The 20,342-nt window shown below is 36.0% G+C and overlaps 1 protein-coding gene across 1 annotated transcript; it reads left to right on the top strand.

The window, feature by feature from the left end:
• Positions 1 to 1,919: 1,919 nt before the first annotated feature.
• On the top strand, positions 1,920 to 19,893 carry pgr (progesterone receptor). Its single transcript, XM_067419361.1, has 9 exons — positions 1,920 to 2,177; positions 2,404 to 3,305; positions 5,647 to 5,756; positions 10,247 to 10,363; positions 13,973 to 14,278; positions 14,399 to 14,543; positions 15,911 to 16,041; positions 16,533 to 16,690; positions 19,405 to 19,893. The coding sequence occupies exons 2-9, from the start codon at positions 2,530 to 2,532 to the stop codon at positions 19,558 to 19,560; spliced, it is 1,899 nt and encodes a 632-aa protein (XP_067275462.1). The 5' UTR covers positions 1,920 to 2,177; positions 2,404 to 2,529; the 3' UTR covers positions 19,561 to 19,893.
• The last annotated feature ends 449 nt before the right edge of the window (positions 19,894 to 20,342 follow it).

Below are 20,342 nucleotides of genomic sequence, written 5' to 3'. Positions count from 1 at the left end.
TTAACATTAAACACATCTCGGGTCATTAGTGACCCTAAACAATTTTCTACAAAAAAAAAAAAAAAGAATGGGAAAACAGCCATTCTTTTATCATCTTATTCCTATAAGTTATACTGTTTATAATGAATTGACTGAGAAATAATAAGAAGGCAACCCAAAGAATATGTCTTCCGGTTGATAATTAAAAAACAAAAAACTGAATGAGGTGTGAATGACGTCCCGGGTCACTAAAGACCTGAGGTATGCTTTTAAGGGTGGATGTCAATGTCAACAATATATTATTAAAATTAAAAGTTGTATTTTTTTAACACTAGTTAATGTACTATGAATGAACATGAACAAACAACAGCAGGTGTTTTATTAACTAACTAAAGATTAACAAATACAGTAACACATATATTGCTCATGGTTAGTTCAAGTTAGTTAATATATTAACTAATGTTATTACACGGCTCTGTGAAATACTTGATTCTGATTGGTCAATCGCGCATTCCAGCGGTAAGTTATTTCCAGATAACACCCGCTCATACGGGTACTACGAGTTATCTTGACCGGTACTACTTCTATGCTTAACGCTGGCGCCATCTTGTGGCTTAAACAGCCGTGGGTTACAATGGAAGACTTCAAGGCGGGTTTCCTTTATACCATTTTTAATATATTTTTCTTTCACAAACGCATCGATTCGAATCAGAAGGCTCTATTAACCCATCGGAGTCGTGTGGAGCACGTTATTTGACGGACAGCTGCATTTTTTATGGACTTCAAACACAACTACAACTACTGCTGGGATTAACGTTAGCCTGGACTTTTTAAATACATCTCCGATTGTACTTGTCTGAAAGAAGAATGTCATATACACCTATAATGACTTGAGGGTGAATCATAGGCTGGTTTCATTTTTGGGTGAACTTAACGTTACCCTTTCAGCATTAATTTTCAACATTTAGCAAGGGCATATGGCAAATCTTCAGCAATAGAGGCAGGTGGAACTGTTTTTCTTCGCGGAAGCTTTGCGTAAGAGCTAATAAAATATTTAATCTCAAGACAATATTTTGTGTCTAATAATTATTTATTTGAGACTAGTAGCCGTGTAATAAGCGTGTAACCTCCGCTTCGCGTCGGGGTCCTTATCACTCTGTCGGGGTTTATTCTGCGATAACAACCGCTGGGTGTACATTATCCCTTACTTAACAAATGAGACTTGTTAATGTTACCAGCGGAGGCTGAGATAGACTTTTCTCGTAGTAGTCTATTCTTCCATAAGTGAAACAGCTTCTCGAGTAACGTGGGACTTTATTTTGTGTATCAGGATCTGATTGGATCGTTGTGGTTTGCTATTGGTCAATCTGTGAGTTTCCCTCACGATAGTAAACATCATAGGAGACGAGATCTCGCTGCAAGGGGTGGAAGTTATTTTGATTAAAAATAATGAGAGTTAATTTAAATTAAATTAAATTAAATAAATATTAATAATAATAATGTGTAGGCCTACGGATAAATCATTTATAATAAATACTGCAATATTTCATACAAAGTAGGTATAGTAGCCTACATTTTGATTGTAAGGTTAGATTCGAAGGATTTGATGAGTTTGCACTTGTCAATTATTGGTTTATTTAAGTAAATCGAAAACCAGGATGTCTCAGAACAGTGTTTTTATCTCTCGCAGCATTAGGCACCTGGACTAAATAATCCTCTAGTGGAAAATCATTTGGTGTGATAAAGAGTAAACGCGTGTCTGTGAGGAAAATTAGCTTCAAAGAGAGCTCTTAACCGGCCTTCTGGAGCCACGCACACAAGTACAGGATGTTCACATCACATTAATGAGTGACCTCAAACAAAAATGATTTACAAAATAAAAATAACCTATATTCCTAGTGAAGTTATCACAGATAGTTTCAGATGAATTATGAAGCAGACAGAGAGTTTTCATATTCAGTCTGGAAACAAATCGCTTGTCAAGCCCACTCCTTGTGTAACTTCTGCGTAGATAACTTTGAAGGACATCTTTCTTCCCATTAGTGCTGAACGCATTCTGTGGAGCATGTATCTGGAGCATGTTGGATAATATTTCTGCATTTTATTTCATTACGTCATCCATGACAACCAGGTCACTGCCATGATTGATAGCAAACTTTTACATGAGACTATATTTAACTGTGTCACTGACTTGTAAGGTAAGAAATGAATTTTAAATATAGATTGTCTTTACTCAAAAACTCTTATAATTAATAAATAAGAGGCAACAGTTCTAGTTCTAGTCAGTTCTCGCTTCGTGAATAGGAAATGTTAATTAATTATATATAGCTATTATGATTTCTATATCAAGGATAGCATTTATTTAATATTATAAACATTATAATAAATAAAGGATACATCTTACAGTTGTTGTTTTATATTTAGGATTTAGTCGCTGGGACACTTTTGTACAGCCTCTCACCACAAGGAGGAATACAAAGAGACGGTTAAACGCCACAGATCATAACTTCCAACCAAACAGAGAAGACGCATCTCGCTAGATTTGTGATTATGGAAACCAAAACTAACAGTAGAATGGACAATGTGAACACTTCTCACGCTGATTCCACAGAGATGAGGACGGGAGTAAGTCATTTAATGGAGAAATATATGGACGGGAGTTTTGGGCACGGCAGGATCTCCGTGCGTAATTTTGGACACGATGGCTCTTTACGCAGCAGCGCGCCGGGATCAAGCAGCGACGCTCTGGACCAGCTATCTCTGCTTGACTTACCTCTCGGTACCAAAACGTATACCGATCACATGGATGAATTTCTGAAAGTCCAAACCGGACAGTGGAGCACAAAAGCGCTTATGCCCAAGGAGATGGATGTTCCGGAGAGTGCGTTTGTAAAAGATGAGAAAGAACAGTGTCTCATTATGGAGCCACCCAACACTAATTTCGACGTCGGCGGTTTGGAAAGCTGCTACGACCCTACCGAAAGGAAACAGCAGTGTGGGTTTATCGAAGAGGCTTCAGCTTTGCTCTCATCTCAAGCTGCCCAACAGGGCAACAGTTCCTCTAACTTTCAGTTGGACCTGGATCAATCTACATTAATCTTGCCACCTACGAGAAGAGTATCACCTTCTCTAGGCAGGGGTATGTTGACTTTCGATGGAACGAGCGTAGTTCCCATGATGTCCAAAACGGACATTTCTAAATGGGTGTCCCCCGCGGACTCTCCGTTCTGGTATCAGTCCACTAGTGTGAATGAAGAGCACGCTGGATACTCCTCACCAGATGGCTTCATCCCGCGCTCACGGGCAGTCTACACGGCTTTCCCGGGGTAAGAACGGCGCCACGAATGCTGTGCGCTATTCAAAATTGAATTGAAGCGGAATTGAAATAGTGTGTGTAGTTTTAATTTTTATTATTAAAAAGTAATAATTGATGACAAAAAGTTATACAAAATATGTGGTAAAAATAATAATAATTATTATTATATTTATTTGGGCATTGTCAGTCACCTATATATATATATATATATATATATATATATATATATATATATATATATATATATATATATATATATATATATACATATATATATATATATATATATATATATATATATATATATATATATATATATATATATATATATATATATATATATGGATCAATATGTCCCAGAAAGTCTTCAAAATGGAGTCAATCATAAAGCAGGTTTACAAGATGGAGACAACATATTTAATAAGTCATCTGCTTTGCCCATTTTTTTAATACATTTTATTGACACCATGTGGAGTCTGGCCAGTGTACTTAGAATCCCTCTCATCAATTAAATGGGAACCAATTAAAATATGTTTTTTTTTTAATTATTCTCTAATCAGGCATCTAAATCAAGGGTGCTTAAAGGGTTAGTTCACCCAAAAAAACAAAAATTCATAGTTACATAAAAAAATATCCTGGCTCTTCCAAGCTTTATTATGGGGGTAAATAGGAGCTACCCAAAATGTTGAAGCGCATCATCCATTATAAAAGTAATCCATACAGCTCCAGTGGGTTAATAAAGGCCTTCTTAAGTGAACCGATGCATTTGTGTAAGAAAAACATTCATATTTGTAACTTTATAATCACTGGCTTCCAGTAACGGTCACACTTGAGTCGAGTTCCGGTGGAAGTGACCTCTGTGTAAGATTAGGTGAGAGTAGACGCCTCTCGTGGTGTGCTGGGCAACAAACTCAAGCTCCTCTTCTCTTATAGGAATCCTCCAACATTTATCTTTAAAAAAATGTCTTATTTCAGAATTCTAATTTGTGACCGTTTTATTTTCCTCTATCCTCTGCGCTTCCGCATTCGTCATACGTCATGTGTCGGGTCAGACGTCACTTTTCTGCCGGATATTGACTCGCGCCTGGCCGTTACCACACTGTAAAAATTGTTTGTTGGTTTTTGTTGGTTTAACTTAAAAAAGTAAGTAACCTGGTTGCCTTAACATTTTGATTTTATTGAAATTAAAAAATTTAGTTGATACAATGAAGGAAATTTGTTTAATAAATAGAAACTCAAAATATTTTTGTATCTGAACCACATAAAAAAAGTGATAAATCATTAAAATAGCACTATTTGGCATGTTTCACTGCGTCATCAGAAATAAAACACACAATTACCCAATATGATTACAAAATCTTTTAATAATCTTTTAATAAAGGTTGTCGCATCTCAAAAAAATGTTCATTGTATTAACTCAAAATTTTAATTTCAATAAACTTAATTTTAAGGCAACCAGGCAATTTCTTTTTCTAAATATTATTTTACAGTGCATAAGCCAATGATTATAGTTTGTAAAGATATAAATAGGGATATTTTTAATACAAAAATGCATTGCTTCTCTTCAGAAGGCCTTTATGATCCCCCTGGAGCCGTATGGGTTACTTTTATGATGGATGGATGTGCTTTTTTTGGGCTTCAAAATCTATGATAACATCCACCGCCATTAGAAAGAGCCAGGGTATTTTATAATATAAGTCCACCTGAGTTCATCTAAAAGAAGAATGTCATATACACCTGGGATGGCTTGAGGGTGAGTAAATTGAATGATCATTTAAATGCTTGGGTGAACTAACCCTTTAATTCTACTAATTTTGCATCACATCAGAACCAGCACATTGATATTTTGGGATCCACTTGCTGTGAGCCAGAACCAAGTTGTTTCCAGGAGCAATACTGAGCACATCTAGTTTAGCACTGAATGAGCGAACCATTAGAGATCATTAATCAGAAGGTCACAGGTCAGAACATACTGTGCAGTGGCCTTTCTCAGTTTGTGGAAAAGCGATTGTATTAAGGCCAATTTGCACCGCACAGACAAACACCAATTTTGTTGGATCAGTGTGCTACCCTAGTTGGCGTCTGTTGCCGTTGGTTTAGGGTTTGTTTTCAGCTGAGTGAACATTAGCGTTTGTTGGTGACTGTCGGACTCGGGGGAGTGTGGACATGACAGTTATTTTTCATCAAATTGTCATCAATCAAACTTGTTTGTTGGAGTTCGACAAAAAAAAAATCGAACAAATCTACTGATATATGCGATTGCATTTGGAATTATTATAAACCAAATACTGTCATTTAGGATGTGTTTTGGTTACACCATCCAAAGAACATTGTATCTTGCTTATGTTCAGGGTTCCATCTCAAAGAGTGTGTGTTATATGTGGAGACGAGGCTTCCGGTTGTCACTATGGAGTTCTTACCTGTGGAAGCTGCAAGGTGTTTTTCAAGAGAGCGGTTGAGGGTAAGTAAAACTGCTAAAACTACTGTAATCATTTTGTCTTAGGATATATTAAAATATCCCTTGGACTCTGTAGACTGTAGTTTATCTCCTGTGTTGATGTGTTTTGTAAACAGGAAATTTGAGTAACATCCGCCTGCAAACCCGGAGGCTGCATTTTCAGGACCGCATTTCTAGGACCGCAGGTCTAGGACACTAGCAATGATTTAGTATAAAGTTAAAGTTTAATATATATTTTTCTAACCAACCCATACCCTAAACCTACCCATTGGTAACCCCATTAAACTATTTAAACTAATTAAAGTAGTTAAAGGTGCACTATGTAGTATTTTTGCAGTAAAATATCCAAAAACCACTAGGCCAGTGTTATATATTTTGTTCAGTTGAGTACTTACAATATCCCAAATGTTTCCAACTATTTTTAAATTGTGAGAAAATTGCTATTTTAACTAAGGACCCGGGACGTTTCAGCATTGGGTTTGAGGGAGTCGCCTGTCAATCGCGTCATATCTGCGTTACCCTCGGTTTTATTCTGCAGAAGCGCTTTACTCTTAGCAGTGTGAACATGTCACAGCAGCGCCGAGCGAACACACAGAGGAACGTCATGACATAATTTTAAACACACTAAAATGTATCTAATATGATAAACAGAGCTGCTTTACCCAAGATAAGGGGAGAGAGACTGAGATTTTCCTCTGTGGGAGATACTACCATCTTCTGGTCCCAGTGCTGTTGTGTGCTTATATGGTGTATAGTCTCCCCAGTCAAGATGTCCCAAGATACTGCACTCACATAGCCTGACGTGGTCATACTCAATTCTAGTCAGAATATGAGTCTGATACTGCTCTATTGGGCTGTGATTATGGGGCGTTTCCCCTGAGAAGCTATTGTTTAGGGCTAGTAGTTGGCAGGTTTTGTCGTAAAAACTTGGCAACCCTGTCTCCACGCTGGAATACACGATCTTTAACGGTGTTGTAAAAAAATTAAATAATTGAATGATACACAGAGAACTTACCCAACATGATCAACATTTCTGAGAGGAATTGTGAAGGTGAATGCATATACAAACAAGCTCTCCGTTTAGGATTTGAACAAATATAATCCAAGCCCCTTTGATGACGTGTATGATTACGTTACCATTGATCATCTGTCCATCATCGTCTAAAGCCCACCCTGATGATTTCATTGGTCCAAACAGTTCGGGGATAATTACTCCTCTATGGAGCGAGGCCAGACTGAACTGCTCAACCTAAAAAATGTGTGGGCGGGACTAAGTTCGGCTGGGATCCAGGCTAGCGCTCACACTTGGCGTCATCAAACTACGGCTTTGTTTAGAATAGGCGCCCTCCAGTGGACGGAAAGTTGCATAGTGCACCTTTAAGTTTAAAATGGCTGTGCTTACTGTTTCGTTAAAAATAACGAAAAAAATCTCCTCTGTTGGAGTATAGCTGGCTAGATGAAAAACAAAACTAGGGTCCTAGAAATACAGTCCTGAAACTGCGGCGGTCCTAAAAGTGCAGCCTCCGGTATTGCAGGCAGATACTTGATACTTGACAGCAGATGGTAGCTGGACAATATCATTCTTCAGAGCATTTTTGATTGAATAAAACGCTGTATTTTAGCAAGACTGACATTTTTGAAATGTGCACATGTTGTAAATGTTAGTTTTCGCAACTATAATGCATGATTAACATTATTTTGCCAAGCAAAACCTATTTTGATGATCCTGGAAAAACATTTCTGTCTGAAAATGTTGTACTAAATAAATCCCTAATCCTAAACATGACCCTGTCCATAAATTATCCATAAAATGGTAGGTGAATAAAAGATGTCGGAGCACTGAAAAATTCTGTCTTCATTTACTTACCATCATGTTGTTCCAAACCTGTATGAATTTCTTTGTTCTGCTGAACAGAAAAGAAGATATTTGGAAAAAAGTTTGTAACCAAGAAGATAGAGCAACCCTTCACTACCATAGTAGGAAAAAAATACTATGGTAGTGAATGGTTGCTCTATCTGCTTTGTTACAAACATTATTCCAAATATCTTCTTTTCTGTTCAGCAGAACCCTAGATCCCTTTAACCCTGGTTGTAAGCCTAAACTTGACTTAAACTTGGGAGAGTGGGGTAAGATGAGTTAAATGTAACCCCCCCCCCCCTCTTTTATCTTAGCAACTGTACACTTTTGTTGTCATGTGACCATATATTTTGGAACCGCCCATCATTTCTGCTAGACTCTGCAAATGAGAAGCACATGGGAGAAGTGGAAGGCAACAATTTACTTTTTTAATTTTTTGTTATGTTAAAGTAAAATTTTAGCATAACAGATGTAATAGCTGTTGCGTCAAAGCACATTTGTCCAGGTCTAAAATATTTATGATCCATATTGATGATTTAGCATAAAACCATGTAAACCATTTAGCTAAATATTAGCCTGAATTAAGCTAGCAAGTTTAATCCAAAATGGCAGCTATGGGGCAAAGTCAGCCAAATGCTGTGGGGTAAATTGAGCAAACATTTGAACTTACCCCACCATAAGGCACTATAGTTAAGTTAAATCTGTATAAGTATAAACTGGTATAATGTCATTTATTTTACTCTACAAACTCTGTTTAGGCTGTTTTTGGAAATGTTACAACTTTGGTGTTCAACATATTGTTTCAGAAATACAAATAATTAAAGATATTGAAAATCATTTGGTTGGTTTTATGTTGTGTAAGTTTGCTTTAAGAACAGAAATATGATTAGTTGTGAAAGGAAATTTGATTATTGAAGGTGTTTTTAAAAGAGTTTTTAAAATGATTAAATTATAAATTATAAATGTTCTTTTATCTTTTCAATTTTGCATAGGTTTGATTCAGATTCAATTAGATGGTCCATTTACACACACTGTAAAAAATGTTGGTTGTTTTTTGTTGGTTTAACTTAAAAAAAGTAAGTAACCTGTTTGCCTTAAAATTTTGAGTTTATTGAAATTAAAAATTTGAGTTGATACAATGAAGGAAATTGGTTTAATAAATAGAAACTCAAAATATTTTTGTATCTGAACCACACAAAAAATTTGATAAATCATGAAAATAGCACTATTTGGCATGTTTCACTGCTTCATAAGAAATAAAACACACAATTACCCAATATGATTACAAAATCTTTTTTGTCGAATCTCAAAAAAATGTTCATTGTATTAACTCAAAATTTCAATTTCAATGAACTCAAAATTTTAAGGCAACCAGGTAAATTGTTTTCTAAATAATTTTTTACAGTGCAGATGGTGAAACTTACCCACACTGGAATTAAAAAAAGAAAGAAAAAAAGTCACCTGGCTTCCTTAAAATTTTGCATTCATTCTAATTTAAAAAATTTGTTAATAGAATTTGAGAATCAACAAACTTTTTTCAAATATTTTTAAAAGATTGTGTAAGCATATTAGGAAATTGTGTTTTATTTGTGATGACGCAGTGAAACATGCAAATTTTGCAATTTTCATGATTTATCAAATGTTTTATGTGATTCAGGTACAATAATATTTTGAGTTTCTATCTATTAAACCAATTTCCTTAATTGCATCAACTTAAATGTTTAATTTCAATAAACTCAAAAATGTAAAGAAACAAGGTTACTTACTTTTTAAAGATAAACCAACAATATTTTTTTTTTTTACAGTGCACGTACTCGGATCAACTTACCCCTAACCTGGAATAAATTGAGCCACAGGAACACTTTGTTATAAGAAGCTATATTTTTTAGAACTCTTTGTCATAGATGTATTCTGAACATTTAAAACAATAGCAAACATCCTGAAATTACTTAAGCTACTTCCATTGTACTCCTGCCTTATTTTATCTTATCTTGATGACCACATGAGCAAAAAATGGCTCATCTTACCCCACTCTTCCCTAAACCTCAATTGGTTGATTGGAATGATGTCCCAGGATCAATAAATATGTTAATCCAAGAATATGTTCTTGGTGAAATCACATTCACATTTAAGGCATACACTAGCATATAGTACATGTACTAGTAGTAGTACTATATATATATATATATATATATATATATATATATATATATATATATATATATATATATATATATATATATATATATATATATATATATATATAGTACCAGTACACCAGATGTGCACTACAAACCACAAAAAAATGTTTTAGCATGGTTTTTTTTGGGTGATATTTTATGTATTTTGTGAAGTCATGGTATAGTGTCCCAGAAGATGGTAATTATCATTTGGACCAATGTTCACAGTGTTCTTTCTTGTATTCTTATCACTGAGGACAGATATGTAAGAGCCACTATGTCTGACCATGGCCGTGTCACTATGCCCTGTCAGCCTTGCTTCAAACCAATTCGCTCTGTGCCTTTTTCTTTTTTCTCTCTCTTGCTGTGCTCTCCAAATCATCTTTCTTAAAAAAAAAAAAAAAAAAAAAAAAAAATTCACACATAAGTTTAATAATTGTTTCCCTCTTGTCTAGGTCACCATAACTACCTGTGTGCGGGGCGAAATGACTGCATTGTTGATAAAATCAGGAGAAAAAATTGTCCTGCATGTCGTCTTAGAAAGTGCTATCAGGCAGGGATGATGCTTGGAGGTATCACTTTTCTTTTTTTTTAATGATTATATTAAGCTTTGTATTATATATATATATATATATATATATATATATATATATATATATATATATATATATATATATATATATATATATATAATTTCTCAAGCTTGGACATCAAATGGACAGTCACTATATGTTGCAATGTTGAATATTTGACCAGTCAAATATAGTTTATAGTCGGTAATTGCAATAAGGTGTCATTTGTGAACATTAGTTAATTACATTAGTTAACATTAATTAACAATGTAAATAATTCTAAAAAATTTTTGATCTTAGTTAATGTAATTTTAAATAAGCATTTACTAATACATTACTAAAATCAGAAGTTGTGTCTTTTAATATTAGGCAATGTACCTGAGCTAACAATGGACAGTTAAATGTAACATTAACATTATGTAACAGAATGTAACTTTAATTATAAATACTGTTCTAATAATAAATATCAATGCTAGTAAATGCATTAACAAATATTAACTAATGGGACTTTATTGTAAAAAGGTTACCATAATTCAACAAAAAATATATTTTCCAAAGTAATTTATTCTCCCTCATGTTGCTCTAAACGTTCTTTAGTGAAACACAAATGGAGATGTTTAGCACAATGTCCTAGCTGCTTATTTATGTACAGTGAAAGTACATAAAAACGTGCCATAAAAGTAACATAAAAGTTGTTTATATGACCCATGTGCATTAAAAAAAAAAAAAAAAACATATTTTTTGGCAGGGGCTATTTACAAAAAGCAATAGATGTTAATTACACTATGTGTAAATAGCAACAAAAGTAAAAAAAAAAATTTGTGCTATGTGTAAATAGTTGTTATTACAATACACTCTCAGAAAAAAAAGGTACAGTGGAGGTACAATTTTGTTCCTTGGGGAACAAAACATAGCTGTTATACCACTGTTTTCCTCAATTAAGAGCAGGGGTAGGCAAGTTCGGCTCAACCCTGAAAGACATCTATAGGAGCTCTAGAATTAACAGAGGTTTAGATGTTGATGTTTTATTTTATTGAAAGTGTTTGGTCACCATTATGGTGATTAGTGTTTCCTTTTTAGATATTTGGACTGGAAACAAGAACAAAAAAGCTAAATAAGAACTTTTTTGCAGTGTAGATTTTTAAAGACATTATTGGGGGGGGGGGGGGGGGGGGGGGGGGGTTAGATGCACACAAGAATCAGCATATGAATATAAACAATAGCGACATACTTAATGAGTTTCACGCGATAGGATAGCGCTACAACCAACCAGAGCAACGAAGGTGAAGCAGAGCTCGTTGATAGATTAAACATTCGCCGTATCCGGTCAGCAAAACTCCGAACTCATCTTCCCTTTTTAAGAATGACTTCAGTGCCGTTCTTTGTTCTTTTCTCAGAGAAAAGCTTAACTCCAAATCTTCCAGAGTCGCGGTCAAAGTTGATTCGAAAGACCGCCGTTCGCCAGTTTCTGTGTTTACTAGAAGCACCAAAACGCAACTCGGCCTTCGTAATTATGGCCCCGCCCACTGACTCTATACACGATGTGATTGGCCCGGCAAGAGTTTGGCGATTACAGCTCAGAAGGGTATTGAGAGTTGCTAGACGACACTCGCGGGCAGATTAGATTTGCTGCCGCTAGGGTGCGTCTAGATTTCTAGGCTAAGGCTTTTTGACAATTTACACAAAAAATTAATAGCCCATAGAATATTTAGTTTAATGAATATATGACCATGCAATATATAAAAATAAAGAGCTGACCCTCTTCTTAAAAAAAACAAAAAACAAAAAAAAAAACATATATTCTAGCTTCATGCATTCCTTTTTAATCAACACTTGAATATGGGTAAGTTTCTTAAAACGAAACGAAACAAAAAGCTGAGAAAATCACGTTTTGTGAAAGAGTGTACCCAGATCAGATTCAGAGTGAGGATCGAACACAGATGGAGTTGATCGAGTCCATCAACACCCCTAATACTTGCACAGTCCTGTAGCTCGTCTTGGGTCCACATTTCATTCACTAACATTAGATCGTTTTGATTCATATGCTGTTTAATGATGATGATAATGTTATTTTACATATGCATATGATTACATCGGATCGATCTGTTGTTTTGCTGCGTTTTACGTGTGTTTTGCTCAAGCAGCAACCTCCCGCGATCTTTCCTGAAGCCAATACGGAAGTAATGTAAACTGCAATTCCTCAACTGGCCACTAGGGACAGGCTCCAGAAGGGAGCAGAATCTCATTGAGCCCCATGTTAAAATTCTCAACTTTACAGCAGAAAAAAACATGTTTATAGCCAGGTACAAATTGTAGTTTTGACCTATAAGGCTAATTTTGACCTTCATGACAACTGTGAGGGGGGTGAATTTTTTTATAACTCATTCGTTTACGTTATATTAAGCCTTAAAGTTCTGCATAATTAAGGGCGTGGTTACAGGTGGCTAGCCTTTTATCCGCCGTCTATAGTCATTGCGTCACCTAAGCTCCGCCCACATCCCGCCTTTTGCCCATTTTCTGTTATCCGGGAGTGACACGCGATGACTCGGCCGCAAGATGGCAACGCCCAGGTCACCCCTACTTTAAGCTTCAGAATGGCTTATCGGAATCCTATGGGTGACACTACGGACACTACGTCCATATTTTTTTACAGTCTATGGTTTTGATCAGGAGATTCAGTACTCATTCAGAAGATACGTAATAGTGCCCCCTAGCGTCTGAGAGTGAAAACATGGTAACCTGGAAAATTCAGTTTTTGGCCGGGAAGCATTTTCTCACAAATAACGGAAAATTCTTTGTTTGGCGGGGAAAGAGTTAAGGGTACGTACCACCCCAGTGACAGCCACCTGTACCTTAAAAGGTTTATTTTTTTTACTCTTTTTTTTTTTTTTGAAAGCGTAGTTCAGTAATTCTGTCTGCTCAGTCAGAAAATGGTGGGGTGAAGAAGAGGTAGAAAAAAAGTGATAGAAGACTAATAACATGTAAAATAACAATCATCAAACATTAAACAGCATGTACTGTGAGTTCAAAACGTACAGAGGTGTTAATAACTTTACAGCTTTGGGAGTGTTGATGGACTCAATCTACTCCATCTGTGTTTTGATTATGATTCTGAATCCGATCCGGATGTAGTTTTTAACAAGAATGCAGTTTTCTCATCTTTTTGTTTAAAATGTTGCTCTTTTAATAGCACTTACCCATATTCAGGTGTTAATAAAAAGGATGCATGAAGCTAGAATAAAATGGATTAAAATGGAAAGAGTTAAAGTATAGTTACATATATATTTTAAGTATAAGAAATTAACACTTGTAAAAATATAGTAGTAGTATATTTAGTTTATATATATATATTTATAAATATAAAGTTTAAAATATATAAATGAACTATAATGTTATGTTCACTTAAAGAAAACTTACAAGTATACTTGCAGTATAAAACTACTAAACACATAGTTTACTTTAGTGTAATTTCATGAACTAAAAAATGTGCTATAAGTATTTGACCAGGTAACAATATTCCTATAAATTCACGTGTAGTATATTTGCATTACAACAGAGTGACAAGGTGATGAAGAAGAACCCTCAGTAACGTGCATTTATGTGTTTCAGGCCGTAAGATGAAACGGTTTGCAGGTTTGAAGGTCACAGGGTTGAGTCCATCACTGATGTTCCAGGGTCCGTTTTCCATGCTGGGTGATGGTCAAACGGTGTCCTCCCTGCCCTGTATGCCAGTCATCCGTGAGCTGCAGCTGTCCCCGCAGATGATCAGCATTCTGGAGAGCATTGAGCCACAGGTGGTCAATTCTGGCTACGACAGCTCGCAACCAGAGCATCCCCACCTTCTCCTCAACAGCCTCAACAGACTCTGCGAGAAGCAGCTGCTCTGGATTGTCAGATGGTCCAAGTCTCTTCCAGGTAACAACATTACAATCAGTCTAACATTTTACGTCTAACATTTTAGGCTAAGAAAAACTAGCATTCATGCTTTTCATAATCATACATTTCATAATCATCTTGTACATCTGTGTTTTAAAGGTTTTCGCAATTTGCACATCAACGACCAGATGACGCTAATCCAGTATTCCTGGATGGGTTTAATGTTGTTCTCACTGGGTTGGAGAACATTCCAGAATGTCACCACTGATTACTTGTACTTTGCACCCGATCTTATCTTGAGCCAGTAAGTAACAGTAAAAGCTATTACATTTTTTTTCCACTGAAGATAAGCAGGGCTGAGCCTGGTAAGTACCTGGATGGGAGACAAACTGGGAAAACCAGGTAGCTGCTGGTAGTAGTGTTAGTGAGGCCAGTAGGGGGCGCTCACCCTGTGGTCTGTGTGGGTCCTAACGCCCCAGTATAGTGATGAGATGAGACGTTAAATCGAGGTCCTGACTCTCTGTGGTCGTTAAAAACCCCAGGATGTCCTTCGATAAAGAGTTGGGGTGGAACCCCAGGATCCTGGCCGAATTTGCCCATTGGCCCCTGTCCATCATGACCTCTTAATAATCCCCATATCCTGTTTGGCTTAATAACTCTGTCTCCTCTCCACCAATCAGCTGGTGTGTGGTGAGCGTCACTCCTTCAGCTTCAGGCTGCCGTCACATCATCCAGGTGGATGCTGAACACTGGTGGTGTTTGAGGAGATTCCCCCTTCTATGTAAAGCGCTTTGAGTGCCTAGAAAAGCGCTATATAAATGTAACAAATTATTATTTTATATCAAATGCTTAGACCTGATACACTGTAACCAAATTTGATAAAATAGCTGTAGTGACATCATTTTGGAACAAAATAATGGCTAGATAAAGCTTGACAATTGGTCCATGGTGATTACGTAATATTATGCTCTGGAGCTTCACTCTTTCTTTTGATGTGGAAATTACCGTTATTTATGAGACAACTCTTCCCTGCCTTTCACAGAAATGTCTGGCTTTCCGTGTTTCCTGTGTTGCAGGGGGTGCTTTGCATTTTCTGAAAGAGTACAGGATTAAAACACAGGGAAAAAAAGCAAAACCAAGCGATACCTTAAGTAAACAGATGCATATGTAAAATAATGTGATCATAAACACCGAACAGCTAATAAATCAAAACTTCAGAATGAAATGTCGACCCAGGACGAACTATAGGACTGTGCAATCATTAGCGGTGTTGATGAGTCTACTGCATTTATGTTTTGATCATCGTTCTGTATCCAGTAGTCTTTGACAATTTTTTTATTTTTCTCAGCTTTTGTCTCAAAATTGTCTTTTTTATGAAACATATACCCACATTCAAGCGTTGATAAAAAGTAATAATGCATTAAGTTTTTTTTGTTGTGTTGTTTAAAGACAGATGATCTGTTCTTTCTTTTGATATATTGCATGTTCAGATACTCATACATCAAAATATTTCGGCAGCCATTCAAATTTTGTAAAAAATTATAAAAAATGCTGGTAGTGGTTAATAGCTACATACATTAATAGAGTTAATAGCTACATACATTCCATAAACAGTAAATGCATTAACTGTCAGACATCTATGTATACTCAGAAGAGCTCTTTAAATTTTAGAGATCAACTGAGGAGGTCTCCGATCTACGACTTGTGCTTGGCTATGCAGTTTGTTCCACAGGAATTCGCCCACATGCAAGTGACCAAGGAAGAGTTTCTGTGCATGAAGGCTTTGATACTCCTCAACACTGGTAATGAATCCTCTGTTTTCTCTTAGACCCACACAACTCTATCTCTAACTCTATCTGACCCTCTACAGGTCAAATCGGTGTTCCAGAATGGAATATTAACAATCTGGACAATTTTAAACCAATGGCTTCATGCCAGTCCGCACGGATGGACAGAGATACGTGTTTGGCAGATTGTAAGACCTTGAAAATCCAAACTAAGTTTCAATTCCAAGCTAACATTTTTTTAAATTAGCTTAACATTAATACCAAAGAAACCTTTCAATTGTGCTGACTGCAACATTATTCTATTTATAGAACACTGTGAAACTGGCAGGATTTACAAAGCCAGGCTGTCATCTGTGAAGAGATTTTCTATTGTTTCCAGAGCCGTCATCATTTTTGTGATTTATTTAAGGAATATTTTATGCGCTGTGAAATAGCTTAGAGAAGCTTTAATTTATCAGTGACACTAATGCTGTGCTGTGGTTTCAACATTGATGTGTTTGTGACAGTTCCTCTGGAGGGCCTGAAGAGTCAATCTCAGTTTGATGAAATGAGACAGAACTACATCTGTGAGTTGACGAAAGCCATCCAGCTGAAGGAGAAAGGAGTGGTGGCCAGCTCACAGAGATTCTACCACCTGACCAAACTCATGGATGCCATGCACGAGGTACAGTAGGAGCTATAGCCTTAATATACATGGATCATACTCAGGAAATGCTCGACAGTTTCAGGATAAAAAAAATAACAATAATAATTTGAAAAGGTAGCTACTGAGCTTTCTCACAAAATCCTATTATCGTATTTTTCTATAACCCCTCCATTCTACAACCAAAATAATAATAATAATAAAAATAATAATAAAAAATCTCTCATGAATTACTTACTCTAATGTCGTTCGACACCCTTAAGACCTCCGTTCATCTTCGGAACACAAATGAAGATATTTTTGTTGCTATCCGATGGCTCAGAAAGGCTTTCATTGACACCAATGTCATTTCCTCTCTCAAGACCCATAAAGGCACTAAAGATGTCGTTACAAAGCCCATCTCACTACAGTGGCTCTACAATCATTTTGTGAAGCGGCGAGAATAGTTTTTGTGCGCAAAAAAACTAAATGACATATAGTGATGGCCCGATTTCAAACAAATTTTTGAACGTTATGAATCAGTGTATCGATTCATTATTCGGATCGCGTGTCAAAATGCCAAACTGATGAAATCACATGACATTGGCGATCCGAATCATGAATCGCTGATTCATAACGTTCGAATCTTTGTTTTGAAATATGTCTTTATTAAAAAAAAAAATTGCGCACAAAAAATATTCTCGCCGCTTCATAAAATGATTATAGAGCGACTGTAGTGAGATGGGCTTTGTAAAGACGTCTTTAGTGCCTTTATGGGTCTTGAGAGAGGAAATGACATTGGTGTCAATGAAAGCCTTTCTGAGCCATCGGATTTCAACTAAAATATCTAATTTGTGTTCTGAAGATGAACGGAGGTCTTACAGGTGTCGGATGACATTAAGTTAAGTAATTAATCACAGAATTAAATTTTTGGGGGTGAACTAACCCATTAACCCAGGGGTCTCAAACTCAAATTACCCGGGGGCCGCTGGAGGTAGAACCCGATCTTCTGGGTCAGCACCCGATCTTATCTTGAGCCAGTAAGTAACAGTAAAAGCTATTACATTTTTTTCCCCACTGAAGATAAGCAGGGCTGAGCCTGCTATACTGTATGATAATAGTGTACTAATAAATATAGCCAAAAGAAATTAAATCATTATGTAATACTGAAATAATAAATGTTTTTATTTTCATTTAAAATAATAGACTAATTCAAATCAAGCCCATAACAGAACAGACACCCAAAACACAGCCAAGATTCATTAAGAGACTAGGTGCAACCCTTTTGGACCATGCACCTGGGGGGCAGACTGTTTTTTTCCATCTTCAAACTAGCAAAAGTGGATTTGGATCGTCTGATGCATGTCTAATGAACCTTTAGACAAAATCATAAAAAAAAAACTGTCGTGCATTTTTGGTCCCGCTTTATATTAGGTGGTCTTAACTTCTATTTCATTAGCACAATGTATTTTATGTGTTCATATCGTATTAGAAAACACTTTTGCTGATCTTGAGGTGGGATACGGGTAAAGTTAGGGTCAGGTGTGCTGGTATGGATAAGTTTAAGGGTAGAGGTAGGTGTAAGGGAAGTGTCAACAGTGGAATTATAAATGGAACTACAGGAATACATTTTAACAAATTGAATTACATGCAGGTTATTTTTCAAATGTAAGTACAATGTAAAAACATGCATGTACACAGTAAGTGCATTGTATCAAATTACTCATTAAAAAGTTAGTACATAGTAGTTAAGGCATAGTAGTTTAATTTATATGCAAAAAATAAGATGACATTCTGATTCTAAAAATTGCATATACATATAATTTGTTACACTGTATCTCCAAATAATAGATAACAATACTGTAAAATTTGTATAACAATACAATACGTTGATATTTACATTTTTATTATGGGGGATAACACACACACACACTTTTGTTTTTATGACATATGGGGACATTCCATAGGCGTAAAGGTTTTTATACTGTACAGACCGTATTTTCTATCCCCTTAAACTGCCCCAGCCCCTAAACCTACCCATCACAGGGAACATTGTGCCTTTTTACTTTCTAAAAAAACCTCATCCTGTATGATTTATAAGCCTTTTGAAAAGTGGGGACATGGCCAATGTCCTTATATTTCATACTCTCCTTGTAATACCTATGTCATACCCATCTCATTATACACATTTGTGTCCTTATATGTCACAAAAACATGCCCTTCATTTTAATGATAATTCTATTTCATTTCAACACGATTTTTCTAAGAAATGATGTATGGATAATCAAGTAAACCCAAGTTTCTTCAGTACAGTAAGTGTTCATCTTGCAATGTTACCAATACTATAAAAGTAATTCCTGTTTACTTTATACAAAAAAGGGAAGATTTCACAACAAAAATTCTAAAAAGTTTTTAGAATTAAACTAAAAGGCTAAAGACGTTAACCATCAATCAGATGACAGAAAACATACATATTCTGTACGACAGATTGTTCAGAGCAGTTTCAATCTTGTTGATAATTTCAAGGTCTTAGAAATTTGTACTGTAGGCTTTATTGGTTTAATCTGTTGTTTCAGAACACCCAGTGCTAAACTGTGTGATATCAGTGTGTAAAATACATCATAGATGTGTAAAACACAATATAAAATAGGTCATGATTAATGAAGCTTTATTAACACCACCACTTGTCATATACAAGAATGTGCAAATCAGGATAGGGGAGCTTGAAGTGTGACATTGCCTTTATCTTTGTGTAGATTGTGAAGAAGGTCAATCTCTTCTGTCTGAGCACATACATCCAGGCGGACGCCATGAAGGTGGAGTTTCCAGAGATGATGTCAGAGGTCATTGCATCACAGCTGCCGAAAGTGCTTGCGGGCATGGTCAGACCCCTCCTGTTCCACAACAAGTGAAGCCATGTGATCCAGACAGTACGCTTGGTTCTGGGACTCCTCGTGTCGCTGGTTTAGGTGTATCACATATAGTCAACCTTTCCACATCCTCCCGTTTTAATATTCACAAGTTCTGATCTGATGTGTTAGTTAAACATCCACAATTTTTCAATAGGAAAAAAAATCTTCCACAGTCCAGTGATAAAGAGAAAATATAATCTGCTATGTAATTAAACCTACTATTGCATTTTACAAAACGTGACAATCTTTGAGCATTTTTATGATAATTTAAGACAGTCTCTGTTCACATTTGTCATGTTTGGTTTGATTTGATTAAAATGTACTCTGGTGCGATTGCTCTGTTAGTGCAGCTCATTGGAATAACTGATAACGCTGCCATTCCAAACTTGGTGCGCACCAAAACAAGCGGGCCGAGACATACCACATACTGACACAAACTGGTGCGGTTTGACTGAAATATGAACACAGCACGGACAAATGCCTGTAAACTAATCAAAAACAGGTTGAAATGTCACAAGAAAGGACCCTAAAAAGACAGATGTTGCCTATTGCATAATACAGGCGTCAGATCTTAATGTGTGTGCAGCGGAGGAATTCCTGACACTGTTTTGACTCCTTTACACATTTTATATAATCTACTTGAGTTCTCACCAGGTAAAAATGCCATGCTCATAAGTTTACACACCCCTTGCAAAATGTTAAATTATTTAAACAAAATATAAGAGAGAACTCTAAACAAAAAGTAACTTTTTTTTATTTAGTACTGTCCTGAATAAGATATT

The sequence above is a fragment of the Pseudorasbora parva genome, chromosome 16 (genome assembly GCF_024679245.1).
Source record: "Pseudorasbora parva isolate DD20220531a chromosome 16, ASM2467924v1, whole genome shotgun sequence".
Classification (NCBI taxonomy): domain Eukaryota; kingdom Metazoa; phylum Chordata; class Actinopteri; order Cypriniformes; family Gobionidae; genus Pseudorasbora; species Pseudorasbora parva.
This window is presented reverse-complemented; position numbering and strand designations above follow the sequence as displayed.